The sequence below is a fragment of the Hermetia illucens genome, chromosome 5 (assembly GCF_905115235.1).
Source record: "Hermetia illucens chromosome 5, iHerIll2.2.curated.20191125, whole genome shotgun sequence".
Taxonomy (NCBI): domain Eukaryota; kingdom Metazoa; phylum Arthropoda; class Insecta; order Diptera; family Stratiomyidae; genus Hermetia; species Hermetia illucens.
Genome location: NC_051853.1, coordinates 71,504,397 through 71,524,935, shown reverse-complemented (window position 1 = coordinate 71,524,935; position 20,539 = coordinate 71,504,397). Strand labels below are relative to the sequence as shown.

The following is a 20,539-nucleotide window of genomic DNA, read 5'->3' as shown; positions in this document are numbered from 1 at the left end:
TTTATGAAGTTTGATAGGCGCCATACATACGCTTGGTAAAGTGACCTCTTTAATTAGTTGTAGTAAAATCTGAAAGTTAATAAAATTTATTAGAAAAAGTGATAAGAAGAAAATTATACAAATTATTATTACGTCTGTAGGATTATTTTTCTTGAGTTAAAACAAGTTGAACTCAAAGTCTGTGCAGCACGAAAATTGTTTCTCTCGTTCTGTGTGTGGTACAATAAATGAAACTAAAGATAATTTTCTATGCTTTTGCGAATATGTATATATTTTTGTCTGAGAAACCGTACTTAGAATTATTTACAAAACCCTTTCCTTTCAACCTATAGAAAACCATACATTAATAACAATATATTTAAAAAATATAACTGAATCGTACTTCCAATAAAATTCATACAATTGAATTATTGACTTCATAAAAGAGCAGAGAAAATTATTTCTATGGAATATTTTTTTGAATTTGTTATAAAACGATACACGTATCAAAAGTTTCTTTTGTCCCTAAATCTATTCGTAATACTGAATTAAATTTAGATTTTTTAGGCTTCTTTGTTATTCGAGTTTGAAAAAACCTTTAATTTCATAGGTGGAATCGATTATTGCCATGACCAGTTTTAATTTACTACTATATTTAAGTCATGATAGCAATAATTCATTGTGTAAATTCAGGAATTAAAACATATAGCCTCCATTGTCTTTTCAATGATTCTCGCGGATTTCATAATGAACCCAATAATCTGGAGGCGTTCTTATGAGACCGCAAATAGTTTCTTTTGGATCAGGTAAACTCTCTCCTTTGCCACGTATAATATTGAAATTTTGGCAAATAGCTCCAGCTGTTAGGAAAAGCATATTTCTAGCAAATGTTTCGCCAGCGCATAACCGTTTACCTAAGAAATACAATTAAATATATGTGAGACTATCCCCAGTAAAATTCCAAATTTCTATAAATACCTGCTCCGAATGGAAGCGATATATCCTTCTTATTGGAAAAATGGCCCCTGTAATCTAAGAACCTCTCTGGACGAAATTCCTCCGGATCGCCCCAAGTGTCTTTGTCGTTATGGAATCCATACAAACCGGTATAGACTATGGTGTCCTTTCAAAAAGAACACGTTTTCAATTCCAATCAATACACAAATGAAGGATCAATAATGAAACTTACGGCAGGGATAGAATATCCTAGAAGTTCTGTATCAGCTATCGCTCTGTGCGGTAAGTTTGATGGCACCAAGGTTTCCAGCCTTAAACATTCTCTAAGCGAGGCTTCAGTGTAATGTAAATGTTGTCGATCGTCAAGGGTGGGTAGGCGTCCATTTCCAACAACTTCGTCAATTTCGGCTTGAATCTTTTTTAGAATTTCTGGTTTCCGTAGGAACCACTGGAACAAGAATGATAACTGTGTTGATATTGCGGATATCGCTGGAAAGATAAAGTCCACAATGCCCATAATGAACTGATCGACTGGAAAGGAATTTTAATGAATTCAAATATATAAGGTTCCTTTAATATGATTTTCATACTGGCAAAAGTGGTATCGACTTTTCCTTCTTCACGCTGCAGTTCCTCCAAATACATATCAACGAAGTTTCGGATATGGTCAGGTTCGAAGGTTTTTTCGTGTCTAACGATGATGTTTTTCACAAATTTATAAATAACAGCATTTGACCTAGCAAGATCTTTGAAACCGCTAGTTTTTGGGAAAAAATGTCGTATCCAAGGAAAAAGGCTAACTAATCTTCCATAGTCATCAGCTATACGCTGGAACTCTTCGGTAGCCATCGCCAAATCTCCTACAGCTTCCTGATCTGCTCGCGGTATTTTCTCGTTGCAAAAAATTTTGAGGAACGCGTTCACCATGACAGGTGACATAAAGTAAGGACATAAAGCCTGATTTTTTCGGAAAAATCGATGTTCATGTGGATATTCGGGTCCGTTCTTCATAATATCCACAAGTTCCATCAGTTCTTCATTAACAAAGATCTCCAGTTCATCGAAACGACGACCGAATCCAAAGTCTCGAAGATATCGTAGAATAAACCGCCGCTGAACTTTCCATATAGGTCCATCATTAAAGAAAATTCCTGCAATCAAAGAAAAGTTATAATGCGGCAGTTGTTCAAGTAAGTAGTAATTCAATTAGTTCATATTCAACGTTTGCGTATTATACTTCTATATGAAAATCTGATTATACTAGAAATTTTTAGAATTTAAAGGGACGGACAGTTTAGAGGCTCGGCGCGGTGAGAAAGCATGAGTACTGCAGTGTAGCGTACGTCTCGGCAAATGGAATTTCTCTATTGCGTTGGCAATGAAAGAAAAAGCTGCCACAAAAAACAAAGACTTCGCTACCATATTCCGAATGATGGAAGAACATGCAGAAAAAAAATTTTCCGTGCAGATCCTGCAGTCACTTTCAGTTCCAAACTAGGCCGAAGTGGAATTATTTTTGATTGAGGATTGAGGGAGTCCTAAGTCCGCACCCAGTTGATGTCGGATCGGACCAATTGGGAAGAAACTTTCTTTCACATTTATGTCCGCGAACCTTTCTTTTGAGCTGGACGGGCGGCGGATTCCTATTGGATATAATTCGCACTCATGTTGTATTTGCGATTATACATAAAAAAGCGATTACCACCTGTGGCCACTTTTGGTCACGCTGCTCCCAGGGCAGATCTAAAGCCGCGTCTGATGAGTGCCTCTGCCCTCGACTTTTTTGAATTTTTGAGTTTTTAGCCCAAAAAGAGGGGTCCGCGGACCACAAATGTGGAAGAAAGTTTCTTCCCAGTTGGTCCGGTCCGACATCAAGTGGATATGGACTTAGGACTTCCTCAATTCTCAAACAAAAATAATTCTACACTATAACTAAATACACACTTTTAATTCCTGTTGGGGCAATTGATGCTAAAAAAACGATTCCTTAGATCTGACACACGAGATGACTCTCTGAAGCCAAAAATAACAAATTTTACATTACTAACTTATTTCCTAAAAATTTAAACCTGAAGAAAGTGCAAGAATAAACATTTTTGCAAGTGTTAAAAAATATTTTAATTTTGACCATTTTTTCACTAAATAAGCAAGAAAGCACTCTTAAAAATTGATATCATCATTCATATTCATATTCTTCGTAATTTTGTAAAGAATCGTACTCTAATTTTGTAATGAATGGTTCATCACTTTTTGAGTTGGCAAATGTGAAGAAAGTCATTTTGAGAAAAACGCACTTGAAAAAAGAATTGTTTGAAAAGTTCGCTCTCGGATATGAAAACATTTCTCACTCTAAATGATGTTGATTTAATATCCGTTACAAAAAATACAAATGCACTTGTACAGGGGACTGACACTAAGTATTATGTAAAGACCTCCTGGGTGCCCCAGGTTATCAAATCTAAAGGAACACGAATTTCGCTTTTAATTTTTGACAACGTATTCTGGTATAACTAAGTTAACGATCTTCATTACCCTTACAACATCACCGATAACGAGAAGAAATAATATCGCTGACATGTTGCAACCCTGGGGAAATCCACTTCTGGCCTTAAATTCTTCTGAGATTTAACTTCGATGCAATATCATATGTAGCGCTCTAAGGGTAGTAGAGGCATAGTATAGTGCTGAACCAACACCAACAGCTCTACTACCAAACCCTATCTCCACTTCCATGTGGTGATCGCTGAGAGTTCTTTCTTAATGGAAAACTGCAGACGGAGAAGGGTAAAGACGAGTCTCCCGCGCCTAAAAACGGGACAAATTGTGCCAACTGGTCCTCCAGGTTGGGGGTTGGGTAGAGCTGACAACCGTACACCGAAAACAAAGCGTTACGAAACCACAAAAGGAGCTTCGGACTGGATTGACTATACAATGACGAACCCGACAACAAGAACGGAATAACGATTTGCGCATTCTCTCATGGAACGTGCGCTCCCTGTACAGAAATAGAGCTGCCAAGCAGCTAGCCGATATCCTGCCCCAATATAAGGCTGATGTGACAGCGTTGCAAGAGATGGGCTCGATAGGGACCGGTTTCCTGGAGAGGAGCCACTACACCATATAATATATGTCCATTTCCCGTATGTAAATGTTGTGCTGCAATAACGAACCCTTTTGAAAATGTGTCAAGCTGGACGTTGTGGATTTTTGAGATATCATGCAAGTACAGTAATTTCTGAGCTACAAGAATGGAATTCTTTGCTTCGATGTCAATATTGCAAGCAACTGTTGAAACTGATGCACATCCTACCGCCAAGATTTCCTGTTAGTCCATTCATCCATCCATTCCATCTCTTTTTAATGAATTTTACATTTTAATGATGGATGGATGGATTTAAGAATCCCAATTATGTTTTCTCTAGGGGTAAGTTCGCTTTAGTTCCAATAAACATAATATTATATAATTATTGAATTGATATTTATGGCATCTCGTTCGCAAAATCCATCTCAATTTCAATTTTTATCTCCATATGGAGTCCCTGAAAATCTACAAAATGAAATTAAAAACGCCAAGTCATAATTCCAAAACGACTGGTTGTTACGCCGTTGAAGATGATAATAATGATCAAAAGATTGATCCCCCATTTATCCACCTGCATCGAAATGGATGGCGACTATTTTGAAAAATAACTTTCACATGTATGTTATATCCAAATGAAACTATGTATTTTTTTTTGATAATTTTTTGGAAAGATTACACAAATTGAGTAGATTCACTTTCTGGACGTGCCTCGTTCCATTATAGAGTTTATTTTAGCAAATAATGGAATTGGATATACGTATGTACTTTAAAGTCTCGATTTGACAAAGGGGATAGTTTTGTAATAAATTTTTAATTAGATAAATTCTAAGAACGAGATCCGCCTCATTTTTGGGATTGTACGTTTTTGAATCATTCATCTTTCATTAACATCTCAATCAGTCTAAAAGGTTAGTTTATTTACGGGAAATACTAATTGAAACTTTTTTTTGGTAAAACAAAGGCTATCAAAGTCTTTTTCCTTTTCTGAAGGATTCCTTTGAGAGTTGATTCTTTACTTCAACAACTTTTATTTCCATTCATTATGCTAATATTTTCTTTGACTATAAGCCACATTACTGTATAAATGCAATTTGTTTATACAAATACAATCTTTACTTTCGTTATTGTCTCCAGAAGCTTGATGTGCGAATTATGCCTCTAGATGCATGTACATATGTACTTTGATTCCTTCATTTCATAGCTATTCTATTTAACTGCAGTACATTGTACTTGGGCCGAGTTTAAATGACTTTCAACTAATATTGTTATCAATTAATTTGACTTGATAGACATTTGAAATTGATTCGCTTTATTCTTGCCAGATAATTGGACTATATTCCATTATTGTCATTAAATATTATTTTAAATGGTTTAAAATAGGTTGTAATTATTTCTAATTGCATATTTGAGTAGTAGCAACACACTTTGATAGACCCAAAACAATTCGTAGGTTACAAGTTGTGAAAAACAAAATTAAGTTGTTATCAATTTTTATAAGTATCACCAATTACGTCGTGATATTGTTGATATAATACGCCATTTTTTCTTGAATAACATGTTTGTCGGCTAGACATTCTTTTGACAATGAAAAAAGAAGGCCGTACAAAGCTGGTTTCTTTTCAAGGTGCTTTTGAAAAGTATTAAGGTACGCTTGGGTGAGACAAGCCTCCAAATATACGTCCTCCGTTTCATCTGAGAAGCTTGCATTTTATAACTGTTTCCCTAGTATCCTTACTACGTTTTGTTCTAATTAATTTATCTACAGGTTTCTCACTTATGTGCACTGAAATTAGGGGTTGCAGTGTTACAGAAACGGCATGGCACCTCACCACTATGAAAATGTGGAAAAGAGAGTGTATAATTTAATCAATATCATCATTTCTCGTGGGCAGATTATTAAAGGCGGCCAGTAATTTGTATATCAATGGTGGAATCAAAATCTATTACATTCACGAAAAGATTCTAATTATTGCCTCTGGAACGCCTTGTGCAGCAAATAACATTCCATGTTCACCTCTCATTGCAGAGAGTAATTTATTCCATTCTGAATTTAGTTTATATATCATATAAACCTCCCACAAAGAAGTAATTATAATCGGCTCAAAAGTGTGAAATGCGGTAAATGAACTTATATACCTGCAATCATTGATATACATACATTCAGTTTTGTTTACAATTAATATTTGATTACGGATACATGAATGCGACAAATTAAGAAGAGGTGAATCGTGTACATTAATCTCATGGGAACTTTCACTGAATAATTAAATGATTAATGATTAGAATTAGTAATACGACTGCATGATGAGTTTACATTTTCCATGAAATAGACGAAAGATAAATTTGGGCAGAAAACAATTAACATGAATGAAGATCAAATGAATTAGGTGATGGTTGGCATTCACCGCTTGGTGCGGTATAGTGCGTCAACTACACTTACGCGCCATTGCTCGCGGTTACCTGAAATGCGCTTCAGTTCCAGCCACGACGTTCCGAGACGCCCACACTTCTTTACTGTTCTGGGGCAATGTCGAAGCCTGCAATGCAATTGTCGCCCCTCCTGTAACCTGTCTTTAGATAATGTACATCTTTACTTATACTTCTAAATAGGCTGTTCAACGTAAAAAATTTATCCGTACTACTGCCCAACACAATCTCTAACGAAAATCTATTTCGGGGTACGGACTAAAACCATTGTAGACTTGTTGTGGTCACAGATTGAGGAAAGTTTTTTTAACTGATAATTTCTTTAGGGCCATGCCATCCAATGAAAAACACTATCTCATGATCTCATGATAAAACATATTAGGTATAATCGATTCCGACATAAAAACGTATAAAAGACTGATAAGGGCAAAGAGATCGTGAACAAAATATTAATTAGGCTTTATTTTACAAAAGCACAAGCCAAAAAAACTAAATACAGGAGGAGTAAATCAAGTGTCTAGGAGTACCGCATGTCATTGCGTATTCGTGGGGTAAGAATGAAGTAGCTACTTGCCCCTGGCCCTTCTGGTTAATGTATTGGTGTGTTGGTGGGTCGATGGCGTCTAGATGGTATCCCCATCCTGTGACAAGCCATAAACAGCGGTGCCACGTACTCGCAGTCACGTGGCTCCACTTCAATGCACTCCACTGGTGTTAGTGTCGCATATGTCACTAACACCAAACCTAATGCGCCGAAATTTTCCTCGGGCATTTACCATATAATTTCGAACATGTGCAACGATTTTTTCCCAACATACCATTTTGACCAATGCGCTGGAAAATGAATCTTCTGTGTTTAATCTTCTTGGCCCAAGCTGCGAAAAATAACAGCAGTTTTACCACTTCTTCCCCCAAAAACAAAAGAAAATTGGCCCAATAATAGTATTGAACAACTAAAGAAAAAAAACTACTTTTATGTGAAAAATCAAACAGAGTGTCAACAGTAAGAAACCCGAGCGCTCAAGAAAATAGCGGCTGAAATACTTTAAAAAAAAAACTTAAATTTTATGATATTCGAATGAGAAAAAACGTTAAATTATGGTTAACATTTCACTGCATGACTATTAATGTTTCTTTGCATGACCATTACGTTCTTATATTGTTTATTGAGTCGACAATTCGTTAGCGTTGCTCTGCTGGAATATCACGCTATGATTGTAGTCCACCGCAAAGGATGTTGTCCTTTTTAGATTTTGCAACATTAACGACATACTTAACATCTACCCAAAAAATAGTTACCGTTCCGATGCTTGTAGTTCTTCTAAATAAAAATAAAACTAGGTAGCTTGCTCCTACTACAATATATTTTAATAGTTAGTAAATACGTATTTCGAAAGCTACTAGCTTAAGTACTGAGGAAGAGAGTAAGTAGCTTTCGAAATACGTATTTACTAACTATTAAAATATATTGTAGTAGGCTCCAGTTGGCCTCAGTTCTGATATTCGCTGCAAAAGGGGGGAGTATGGAGGCTGGAAATAGATCATTTCTTTCGCTGACCCATTCCTCGAAGCTATCCAACCGAAAAATCTGAAAAAACAAAAAGCTGGTTTTTTACAGTATCAAGGCTCCGCCATACCCTCCATACCGATATCCTCTCAAATAAAGTTAATAATAGCATATTACTGTAGTTTTTAGTAATTGGTTGCTAACCCTTTTAAGTTTTTTCTAGAATCATGAAATTTTATAGTATATAATAGAGAGCATGATCTACCAAGTTTGGTGAAAATCGTATTATTACTATAAAAGTTATAATAGACGGAAGTGGTTGCTTCTGTGAAAATTCACTGCAATCTGAGACAGTATCACGTTAAAGTGAATAGTCTTACATAATATGTATATGCATATACATTGTGAACTAGGTGTAACAAAGTCTTAACTACCAGAATATCATCCATGTCTTTTTCCTCATGAAATCGATGTATGGAAATCTAGCGTGTTCCATGAAACTAGTTTTTTCCCGACTCCCGTTGATAAAGTCGGTCAAAGGTTTCATCTGGAAATATTGGTTTTATCTGGAAATATTGCACAACGACAATATTCAGAATAAAAAATATAAAAACACAAAATAAAATGCTGTTACGGTACATAAAGTTAGATTGTTTGGATTATTCTAATGTTTTGGAACGAACTCTAACTTTTTTTTTTATTGTAGCTGGCGCTACGATTTGATTTTAATTTGTTAGCAAAAAAACGGCTTATTAAAAAAAATCCATTACAAAAAAGTAAATGTAATAAAATTTGTTTAGTAGTTTCATGCATAATAACATTAGAGTGGAAAAATAATTTGTTTTTGTAGACCAGTGAGGCCATCATGCTACCCTCTCGTGTTACTAAGAGAAGCATGGCCGTGGTCAGTCGAAAGTCCGATAAATTATATTTTTGAGAATATATTTCAAGTTTTTTTTAATTTAAGCATTTCAACCTATACCAAAAATGGTAAGTTAGAGATTTCCTTTTTGTGTGCACTGAGTAATCCAACCTGTTGGATACAATGTGAAGAAAATTAAAGGATAAGATAAAACTTTTACTGAGGGTGAATTATAAAAGAAATTGTATTTTCGTAGGCAAATTTGAAATGCGGACAGGGTTCAAAAACCGTAATAATGACATTAAAAAGTAAAAAAAAAATACTAAAAATATTACTACGTGTGGAGACCTTTAGCATCGTATATAGTCTTTACCCTTCGTGCATGTTACGGAGCTGACAGCGTGGGTAATTTGGTATCCGTGGAGGGAAATATACCAGCGCAGAGAAATTGGGTATTTGTCAAGTATTTAAGATATGCCAAAACAATTACTCAAAACATGAAGCGTGAAAAACACGCAAAAATTTTCAAAAATCCCCGGATTGTAATTTATTGAGAACTTGCGGGAAGATCCCATTTCGAGCAAAAAATACTTTATGGAATGTCTTGTAGAATAATGAAGAAAATTCCAACCGAATATGTCTAGCGTTTGGTCGAATCCATGCCAGAAAGAGTAAAGGCTGTATATGATGCCAAAGGTCTCCACACGGAGTATTACCTAGTATTTTTTGAGTTTTTAATGTCATTATTATGATTTTTTAGCTCTGTCCAGAGATCAATTTTTCCTACGAAAAGACAGTTTCTTTTGTAATTTATTTTTTCCTTTTTCGTTAGTTTTCTTCCCATTGTGTTCAACAGGTTGTACGTTCTTGTGAAAACAATAAATTACATAAAAGCCCTTCTATCCTCTTTCTGAGCACCAATATATTTCCTATGATGGTGTCCAGATTTCAATTTTGGTCACTGTATGTACATATCGAATTGGCGAAAATGAAAACTGAGAAAATACTGGTTTATATAAACGAAAAATGTGGTCGTTGAGAGCGAAGTACCTATCAATTGACTGTTCATTTCATTCCGCTTTAATGTTCACCGCCTATTAACTTGATTCCAGTTTAAGTGCTGACTATGTTTGATATGCATTTTTCCTATCTTTCTTTTTTTAAATGTTGTGCTAAACAAAGACACTTTTATCTAAAATAACTACATCGTTTCGAATGAACTTTGGTGGATATATGAGAACTATGAAAAAATGCTATTATACTACGAAACTTTCAAGAAAACCTCCTTGAAAAAATTTTAGGACCGAATTATGCAAGCGCATAGTGTGCGCAAATGCTACTATTACTGGCGATGTTATGGCAAAGTTATCATTGTGTGAATTTAGTACATCCAAATCATAATTAAGGGGAATAGTTGACTACAAGATGCAGGTTCAAGTTGAGGAGCATCACAATTGTTCAGTGTTATCCACTAACGGAGATTTCCGATATAAGGATGCTTTCTACAAGCAATTACACGCAGTTCGGGAGAGACTGCCTAAAATTGACATTGTGGTTATGATGGAAGTTCTGAATACCAAGTTGGGCTTTGACAACACCTTGCTCGGAGGTGTGGTCGAGAAACATGGCCTTGACGACCGTAACGATAATGGAGGCTGGTTTATGGATTTCTGCAGATTTCACCGCTTCGTCAATGTTAGCACATTTTCGAGCACAGAGTTTGCCATAAGGCCAGATTGACCATTTTGCGATCAGCAGTAGTAGGAATTGTCTTCTAGATATACGTAACAAGAGAACCGTTAAAATCGTCTCTGAAAGGGATCTAATGGTCGCTCGCGCCTTGCGCCCGCCACTTCTCGCAGGAGAGTTGTGGCTCCTTAAGTTCAATATCGACAGCTTGTATAATTATGCGAGTAATAGTGGGCGTGACACGTTTGAACTCCGATACCGGGTGAAGTCTGTGGAAGTTCAATCTAGTGTGCGCCCTGACAAAAGGGAATTTCTTATTGAAGTTACCATAGATGGCAAAGATTTCAGAACCATATACCATATCACGAAAGAATTTGCATGTGGTGGCAAATCTTTCGATGACCCTGTTAAGGAGGTTAAGGGTCGACTCCTCATTCAGGAAGAGGAACAGCTGAAGTAGCGGAACACTTCACCACGGTTCTTAACTGTACCACGGCAGGTGAAGTTTCACCTCTTTTGGAAACGGAGTAAGCCACCGGCCTTGACGGTCTACCCACAAAGGTATTCGTGCTGCTCCTGCAGTTTCTGCATATCTGCTACTTCTGCTTAAACGGAAATTCGGTGAATCCGAAATTTTCCCCAGAGAGTTGATGATAGCTGAAATTCCGAAAAAAAGGCACCCATTTTATCTGCGATAATAAGAGGGGTATTTGCGTGTTCCCTCCCGTCGTAAAAATAATAGCTAAAATAATCCCGGAACCTATCAAGGAACATCTCGAAGACTGATCGACAGAGAGCAGGTTGGTTTCCGCTCCGGGTCCTTCTACCTTGACCACACCAACACCTCATCGAGGTAAAATCTCAGACAAATATTAGGTTGAAAGCGGAGTCCGTCAGGGTTGCATCCTGTCACCGATGTTATTTCTTCTTGTTATCGAATCATGGATTTCGGCCAAATAACTCTGGATTTGGAAAGAGTGGAAGTAGAGTTGGACTGAAGATAAACAGTAACAATATCAAGGTTCCCAGTCTGATCGTAATCTTTCTATTTGCATTAATGTGTAGAGGATCGAAGGCGTTGATTAATTTGTAAATCTAGGAAGTGTGGTTTCTCCTAAAGCACCAAACTTGCTATCATTCGACGAATAACCAGCGCGACATCCACCTTCGCTGCTTTATCCTAAATTTAGGAATCCAGTTATCTCAACACCAATATTATGTTGAAACTGCTCTGCACCAATGTTCCTTCGACATTTTGTGGTATAAGTGTACTCTAGATTCATGATATTCTTCCATGAATCGCCGTGTGACATGTAATGTTATTGGCTCTGTAATGCTACAATTACTGACAAAACCCAGTAATTCCAACGACGTTGTTTATGTACGTAAATTGGATGATTATTTGAACATTGAACAGACCCCCACTTTTTCCATTTCTCAATAACGTACGGATCCCAGATTTTCACTTTCCACAATTCAGCTTCAATGACGTCAGGTCTTATTGCTTTTTAAGGTTTTGTGTGAAACAAAATTATTAAAATCATTCAATGTCTGTCTGTCCGTCCGGCTGTTCGTCTGTTCACCTCTCCGTATGGCCATCTGTCTGTCCGACCCGATTTACCCGGAAACGGCTAAACCGATTGACAGGAACTTTGGCGAGAATATGTGGTCTGTGTGCCTCTTTACATGCAGCGAGGCGCCACTCGCTGTGTTTAGTTTGATGGGCTCGAAAAGTACTTTACGAAACTGACCTTATTTCTGATATTGGGTTAAACATAGAGGAGATAGGGCCCAAAATGTGTGCACCAAAAAGTGAAACAGGTCTCGTTTTCAGAACCTAAAGTTAATAATAGTATATTACCATGTTTTAGAAATTTGCCAGAAAATCCCTTTAAGTTCATGCTAGAAATACAAAGTTTGGCATCAGCATAGGCGATAATATAGGACATAATTTTAAAAAGTTTGAAGAAAATCGAACTATTATTAACAAAGTTATAGAAGGTCAAATTTTAGTATTTCAGGTAAATTTATTGCACCCTCAGACGTCTATGACGTCATCATCATATAAAGAACGGCGGGGTCCATGGTGACATTTTAGTTTTCCTTTTCTGGCTTTTTTAGTTATTTGCATATCAGTGTTAATTACTTGAGAGAGGTGCACAAGTAGTAACCAATATAATAGACATGTGTGTACCTGATTACCAGCGATTTTTAATTTACGTACGCGCTTTTGTGCACGGAGTAAAGTGGAAATGCGCGAAGATGTGTTAGATCAATTTACCAATGCGTTAATAGACAATGTTTGTTTATTTAGGATAAACACAGTATTTATGTTGTTGATTTGGATGCGCATATGTGTATCTTAGACTTTAGAAAAATATTGTGGACATTTTTGTATTCTTAGCTACAAATGTATGTAGGAGTACATAGTGAGTTGCTCACATAAGACGAACACAAAACCTTTTACCTGAAGCGCAGAGCTTCCGGTATTCCGACTTGTTTAGGTTTAATTGTTGATACGTAAAATTACCCTTAATGCTAATGTCGACAATTCTGCTGTAAATTCTGCTGTTGGTAAAAATCGAAGTATTCTCAATATCTATCCGTCGCAGCTCGGCGGGTGGCAAGTAAGGTACCTATTTTTCCATTACCACAGCAGTGGTAGTGAGGGAGCGATACAAAGTTTCAATGATGAACTGGAGCTCAGAACGGCAATCAACGATCAATGATAAGGTGATATATTACCCTGATTTGACTCAGGTACCCATTCACAGCCGAGTTGACTGGTATCGGATATTCAAGAATCAAATCCCTTCGCTACTCATAAGATTTGAACCACGACCAACCAATGTGACAGTTTGGTTCTCTAATCGCTAAGCCATCCGGATATTACAGCAATGATTCCAGTGATCGAAATGAGATCAAAACACAGTCTCATTGACAATTTAGTAAGGAAAGAAAAAAATAAATACACAAAACAAAATATCTGAAAAACTTGCAAAATTTTTGATCGTTCAGTTGTGCTTGTGCCTAAGCACAGGACAATCGAGGCATTTGTCGACACGTGCTCGCTTAACGTACCGTAAGTTTGAGAAAGTAAGTCGGCTTTTGGCACTTCAGTCCGTCTTACATTGTTTTTTAAAATTACAAGTCTTAAGAACACGCATTTTGGACTTGTTCAACGTTAAGCACCATTTGTAACAACCAACTAGTCTATTTTTTTAATTAATCAAGATTACTAGACTAGAGTTAATCATAAATAAACTTGATGCACTTTGATCGACTCACCTAAATATTCCTTGTGAGTACTGAATTAATTGTTAAATTCTACCTGCCTCATTCAAGTCTCCAAAAAGATATCCAAGAGGAGTGAAAATGTAACGAAATCACTTGGTAAATTAAATAGGATTGTAAGAGACGGCTGCTGAATTTGGAATTGGTATATAAAATCCAACAATTTGGATGCGAGAGATATAATATTTTACGTTGCCAGGACACTATGTGGGGAATAACTTTTTTATTGAAACTTAACGAAGTGTGGTAACTTAAATACTGGAACATAACATCTTATGGTGTATGAAGGTATCGCGTTACAAATTCAGGACAAGTGTTCTCTATTTTAATCCTTCTTTTTATGTTTCGTTCTTCCCGATTTTCTTTGAATAGTATATTCATATACATATAAATTTTTAATACTTTAATCCCATCATGATTTCTTCATAATAATTTTATCCATAAAATAGGATCCCACATAACATTTCATCCCTTTTCCAAATTGTTTTTGTATTAAATGCTAGCACCGCTTAAAGATGAGCACTATTTGCTTTTTTCGATGGATACCATTTCGATCTAATGAGATGGATAGTAATTTTCCACCTTTCAATAACTTTTTTGAAGCAAAATAATTTTACTTTTTTTAAAAAACAAACATTAATACCGTTTCGGGCGAAGTAGATATTAAAATTCAAGCCCAACGACTTTTAAAGTACCTCACTTTTCACATTTCTACTAAAATGACTTGGAATATAAATACCTTTTCTATTAAAATTTGGTTCACGTAGGCGCCCTGCAAATAAGTCAGGTCGTCCATCGAATTCTGGCCGTAAAAGGACTTCTTTCACTCCTTCATGTGAATGCACTACTACAGTTGGATAACTTCCTAAATAAAATCCAAGCATTTTTGATTTATACCACTTGCTGAAGAGAAGCGCTGCTGAATGCGTCGACTTAAAATTGACGAGGAGGAAAAATAGATACGCCCCGAAAAACGGAATACGCGGTGGTCCTGTAAAAGCGATGAAAATCACTTATAAGAAATCAATATAAATTCGATTCTAATCATTTACCGGGAGGAAAATTTTTCGGCCTATGGGTTGCATATTCATACGCGTAGTATATGACCATACAAACGAACGCTGCTAGTAAAATAACCGACACCATTACTGAAGTTTACTTGGTTAGCTTTAAACACGATCAGTTACAAACTGAGAAACTAGCCAGTAGCACTGACTTTAATAAACCAGAAAACCAGTTGCCTTATCCGATTAAATAGGCAGGGATAGGCCTATGTACATAGTATGCACACAAGTATTAATTGACAGTTACATAGAATGTACACAAGTATTATAGTAATATGATAATTACTTCATCGTTTTCAGCATCCACTGCAACGACGAAGCAGATAAGTTGGACGTTGGTTGAAAATTTGATATATTGTCTTTTGTGGCAGATAAGAAATCAGGCAAGTTCGCACTGACGATAACCCAATTTTATTGCAAATTCTCAGAATTTCGAACAAACAGTGGCTCTTTAAAGATCAATATCGCACAAATGAGTTTACTCAATCAAATAAGATAAAATGACAACAGTGACAAAAAAATTTTACTTTTACTTAAGCTAGTTAGTTTAATTCGGTTCAACTTTGAAGAGCCTTATCCTTAATGATACCAAAGTGCGGAAAGTCAAAATGTCATACAAATAAGAAAGAATTCGGAAACTGGTTGCTTGAGGTATGAAAGCCTTTGTTATATTTGGGTAAATGGTTCCATTTATACAAAGCTCGTAGTGCATATATGTTGAATATACCCGAAATGCAGTTCAATGTGATGCGGGCATTTTTATCTATTGTATTAAGGGGTTGGAACTTTTCACACAATAAAAGGCTTAGTTTCACATATTTTTTAGGTTATTTTTAGTGCGATGAATTAATTTGAATTCAATAAAATTTGGAAATTACATTAATCATACTTCGGCAACTTTTTTTGAGTAGTTTAAGCTAAAAGTAACCAAGTTACGCGGCACTATTCCGATGAAGGTCTTAACTAGAATTATCCAAGTGTTTTTCCTTATACTGTAAATATTGTTATTTTTCTCCCCATACAATCGTTTGGGAGACCACGTGCCTCCTTCCTCAGTGCTAGTACCTAATTAGTTAACCTGTTTTAAACAACCCCGTAATATCGTAAGTTTTCAGCTCCTCTAATTACGTTATAATTAATTTTCTGATCCTTCCCCAATTTCCCCTTACTTTTTAAGGTTCTGTTTGCAAAATAAAACCTTATTAAAATCGGTTCAATGTGTGTCTGTCTGTCCGTCTGTCTGTCTGTCACAAGCACTTTTCTCAGAAACGGCTATACCGATTGACACCAAATTTGATGAGAAGGTGGGAACTATGAACGCCCAGACATGCAGTGAGTGATATCCTTCTACGTTGATTTAGGGGGAGTCCTCATACATGTAAAAGGGGGTATAAAAAATTTTTTCACCGAATATAGTCATGTGATTATTACTATTTGATTATTTACTTTTTTTGAGATTTGTTAAAAAGGCAAGGAGTGGGAGGGGTGGAAAGTGATGATTTCTTTAACAGACCCATTCTCAGAAACTACCCAACCGAAAAATTTGAAAAAAATTATGAACTGCCTCCGTATGGTGCCCAGGCCTCAAAGTACTCTCGATAATGATATCTGTGCAAATTAAGTTGATAATAGTATAATATATTACCATATTTCTAGGAAAATTAAGTAAGACCCCCTTAAGTTTATCCCAGAGTTATAAAAGTTGGTAGTAGTATAAAATATAATATGAAGCATATTATCCCCAAGCTTGATCAAAATCATATTATTACTAACAAAGTTACAGTAGTGACTTACCGTGTAAATTTACTGCAACTAAGTATCAATATCACACTAAAGTGGGTAGTCAGACATGCTAAATGCATATAGATAATGGGATACGTACAAATGGGATAGTTCTACACTCAAATATACTCACAGAAGAAGCAAACAAAACCTTTCAAATCTGAAGCGTCCAGCTTCCGGTTTCCCGACTTGTTTTTTACCTGCTGCATACCTTTTTTACCAGGGTCGTTGCACAGTTTCCTTCATCGCGATTTAAGGTTACCTGCCTCCCTTCTTTGATGATATATATGTTTTCTGCTGCATCCAAAAGGTGGGGTTTCCGCACCCGAGGGTCGTCGCTTTTTCGTTTGTTTTACTCTTATGTGTTCCCCGAATCTTGTGGTCACTAGCCTTTTAGTCTGGATAATGCTCCTATCAGAGCGAGCACTATATTATCATCGTTAACGAGCAAAATAAGGAATACCTTTTCAAAACACAACATCGAAATAGTAAGTACAAGCTCTAACAGACAACTGAGAACTAAGCTAGGTTCAACCAAAGACAAATTGAAATAAATCGGCTGTGACAGACAGACGGACAGACAGACATCGAATCGATTCTAATAAGGTTTTGTTTCACACAAAACCTTAAAAAGAAGAGATAAGTGGAATCCATCCATCCATTTGGATGCGGCGGAAAGCATATATATCATCAAAGTAGGGAGGCAGGTAACCTTAAATCACGATGAAGGAAACTGTGCAACGACCCTGGTAAGAAAGGTATACAGCAGGTAATAAAAAAAGTAGGAGGAAATATGGGAAGGATCAGAAAAATAATTATAACGAAACTAGAAGAGCTGAAAAGTTACGATATAAATAGGGGCAGTTTAATATAGGTTAACTAATTAGGTACTAGCACTGAGGAAGGAGGTACGTGGTCTCCGAAACAATTGTATGCGGAGAAAAATAGAAATATTTACAGTATAAGGAAAAGCACCTAGTTCTTTTTTTAATTTATATATCAACTGTAAAAAAACATGGACATTAATTTCAACTTAGAATTATCCAACTGCGGGACGTGTAACGACTTCAATTTTTATCTGAAACCGAAAACGTTTTAATTTTACATTACTAATTTGTTTTCCAAAAATAAAATTCTCAATAATTATACAAAGAAAGCGCCCTTTAAAATACAATATCTCCCAAATGTTAGTTGATTGAATTTAATGACCACGCTTTTTTTCCCAGTTTATATATAAATTAAGAAAAGAGCAATGTATTGTTTCTTATACTGTAAATGTTTTTATTTTATTGTTTACCTAATTAGGTACTAGCACTGATGAAGGAGACACGTGGTCTCCGAAACCATTGAGTGCGGAAGGAAAATAAAATTATCTACAGTATAAGGAATAATGCCTAGTTCTTTTCTTGTTAGTTGACATTCTTCGTAATTTTGCTAAGAATCACATCTCCAAATTTTATAATGATCGGTTGATTACTTTTTGATTTAGAATTCCTCCAAATATGAAGAAATTCGGTTTGAGAAAAAAAAAACGTTTAAAAAAAGTGTGTAAAGTCATTTCAGTTACACAGTTGGGCGCACTAGCCGACAAGTGACAAACTTTCCAGCAGAGGGTAAAAATGAAGAGACTTTGGTTAACAAATGGAGAGCCAAGAGCAAGATGAAGTCTCCTCATAACAGGTAGAAGAAAACAAAAAATAAGTTAAGAAACCGGAAGCTGAATGTTTCAGGTATGAAAGGTTTTGTATATTTCTATAAAAGAATATTTATTTGATTGTTAATGCATTTAGCTTGTCAAATTTTTCACTTTAATTTGATACTGACATTCAAAGTCTAAAAATCTCATAAAATTACAAAAGAGTGGCATGCTCTATAGCATAACCTATATTATTTCGAAGCTTGATGATTCTAGGATAAACTTAAGGGCGTTCTTAGTCAATTTGTAAAAAAATGTACTTATAATAAATATAGTAATATCTATCTAGTCCATATGGCTACATTCGGTGAAAAAAATTAACACCTCACTTTTGCATGTATTGGAAACCCCCTTAGACTCAACGTTGAACTACGTTACTCACTACATGCGAAACAAACCTTTCTACCCAATTTTTCATCAATGGGAATAACCGTTTCCGAGATAATAGATGCGACAGGCAGACAGACAGACGCACGGACAGACAGTAAACCGAATAAAATTTTGTTTTACAAAAAGCCTGGAAAAAAGATACAGAGTCTGCTATGCGGCATAACTTATGCGGAAAATATTAAATGCGCTGTAAGTACGTATTGTCCCGATTGTAAAGACGAACTCATACTCCGCATAACTGACTCTTTTCAGCAGCTTCATACAAATACATATAGTGAATAAATAAGCTGTATGTTATTATATTAATGAAAAAATAATTCCGTAGGCAACAACTGATCATTCTGTACATTCTTATCAATTTTGACAAAAATTTCAAAACATTATTTCTCAATTACTGTATTCATTTTTTTCTTCTTATTAGTATTTAAAAAATAAATAATTTTGTTATAGGAAAAAGCTATACCAAAAAGAGAAGAAAGAGATTAACACCGCTAGCGCTCTGTCCTTGTGTTACTGGCCTCACTTTGCCGATTTTGCATAGCCGGGCATATCGTCGTAGCACATGACATCATATGATGCCATGTACTATTATTCATTACATTCGTGTATTGACCTCCTTTATTTTCAGAAAGATTCAACAACGTATTTATTGCAATTTTTTGCACCACAGACAATTGTAGCCGCCTCCAGCGCGAAGGGTGTATTGCCTGTGGTATAAGGCCCGTATAGTAGTGATAATTACTTCTTGAAGAGAGTAAATTTGCGTTTGAGTAGGCGTCTTAGTCTGAAAGTTGGTCACAGTGAAATCAACGTTTTAGTTGCACCAGAAATTTTATCTGGAAATAGTTGAATTGTTACCGGTGAAGCAACTGCTCGACAGTCAGGAGGCTCCCTGGAAGACAAGGACCTGAGCAGGCTGTCAAACCTATCAAATTTCAAAAGTTCATTCGGTTTTTATGTTTTCGCCAAAATGTGTATTTTTTGCAGATTCTAGTCAACTGAGTAGGGGCAAATATTTTAAAAATCCTTCACGTCTAGTTTAAAAAATATAAAGTAATTAGTGAAAAATAAAAACTACATAAAATATAAAATGATAAAAATAAAATTATTAACTCTTTTCTTCTTTTCTTGATTTTCGTTATCTGATTCTTTTGAAATAAAGCAGCTGCGGTCCCCTAATATATTTTCAACATAAAAACGCCAAAAATTTTAAGATTTTGGTGAAATCCGTCGCCCTGGTTATCACTGCCGCCAGTCAAATTTTCAGGAAAAAAGGCCAGACGTGAATAGATAAATTGTATTTTGAGACAGATTTGGTGTTTAATTTAAAAAACATATTTTATTTATATCAAAGTGGTTTCAAAAACAGTCCTATGCAGAATCTTTGCCGCCATTGTATACTATTGTCAACTGAATATAGTAAGATAGAATAAAATATGAAAACCGGTTGTTGGACCCTTGAAACTGTAGCAGATTTGAATGTTGAATAAGTCGAAAACTAGAAGCTCTGCGCCTCACTTATTGCCTGTGTAAGAATGTATGAGTACATTAGCCCAACTTGCACCTAGCTCATAATGTTTATGGATTTAGTATGCCAGACACAAGAGAGACCACTTTGATCTATTATAACTCTGTTAGAAAACCGCGATTTCCACCAAACTGGTAGTATCATACTCTTTTTTTTTAGCCTATATTACTGAAAAAGTCGATGATTCTTGGATGCAATTAAGGGGGTAACCTTCTTCAAAAAAAATATCATAATATATTATCATATAGTGTCAGTTTCACACCTTTTTTTCTGATTTTTCGG

The 20,539-nt window shown here is 35.8% G+C and overlaps 1 protein-coding gene and 1 long non-coding RNA gene across 3 annotated transcripts; one reads left to right on the top strand and one right to left on the bottom strand.

Moving 5' to 3' along the window:
- Nucleotides 1-242: 242 nt before the first annotated feature.
- On the bottom strand, nucleotides 243-15,011 carry LOC119658411 (probable cytochrome P450 304a1). The gene is made up of 6 exons (XM_038065808.1): nucleotides 14,850-15,011; nucleotides 14,537-14,788; nucleotides 1,527-2,087; nucleotides 1,169-1,467; nucleotides 958-1,102; nucleotides 243-893 (listed from the first exon to the last, which is right to left on the bottom strand). Exons 1-6 carry the CDS (start codon nucleotides 14,941-14,943, stop codon nucleotides 703-705), a joined length of 1,542 nt encoding a protein of 513 aa, XP_037921736.1. The 5' UTR covers nucleotides 14,944-15,011; the 3' UTR covers nucleotides 243-702.
- A 4,354-nt stretch (nucleotides 15,012-19,365) lies between these two features.
- LOC119658413 lies at nucleotides 19,366-20,041 on the top strand. 2 transcript variants are annotated; one of them, XR_005250226.1, is made up of 2 exons: nucleotides 19,366-19,782; nucleotides 19,895-20,041. It is a non-coding gene; the product is annotated as an uncharacterized LOC119658413 (long non-coding RNA). The 2 variants fall into 2 exon arrangements; XR_005250225.1 differs by having other exon boundaries at nucleotides 19,892-20,041.
- The last annotated feature ends 498 nt before the right edge of the window (nucleotides 20,042-20,539 follow it).

Coding starts and splice junctions, on each gene's coding strand:
- LOC119658411 (XM_038065808.1), bottom strand. CDS start 14,943: ATGGTGTCGGTTATTTTACTAGCAGCGTTCGTTTGTATGGTCATATAC. Junction 1,468..1,526: donor AGTCGATACCACTTTTGCCA/GTATGAAAATCA, acceptor ATTCCTTTCCAG/TCGATCAGTTCATTATGGGC. Junction 894..957: donor ATCGCTTCCATTCGGAGCAG/GTATTTATAGAA, acceptor TGTATTTCTTAG/GTAAACGGTTATGCGCTGGC.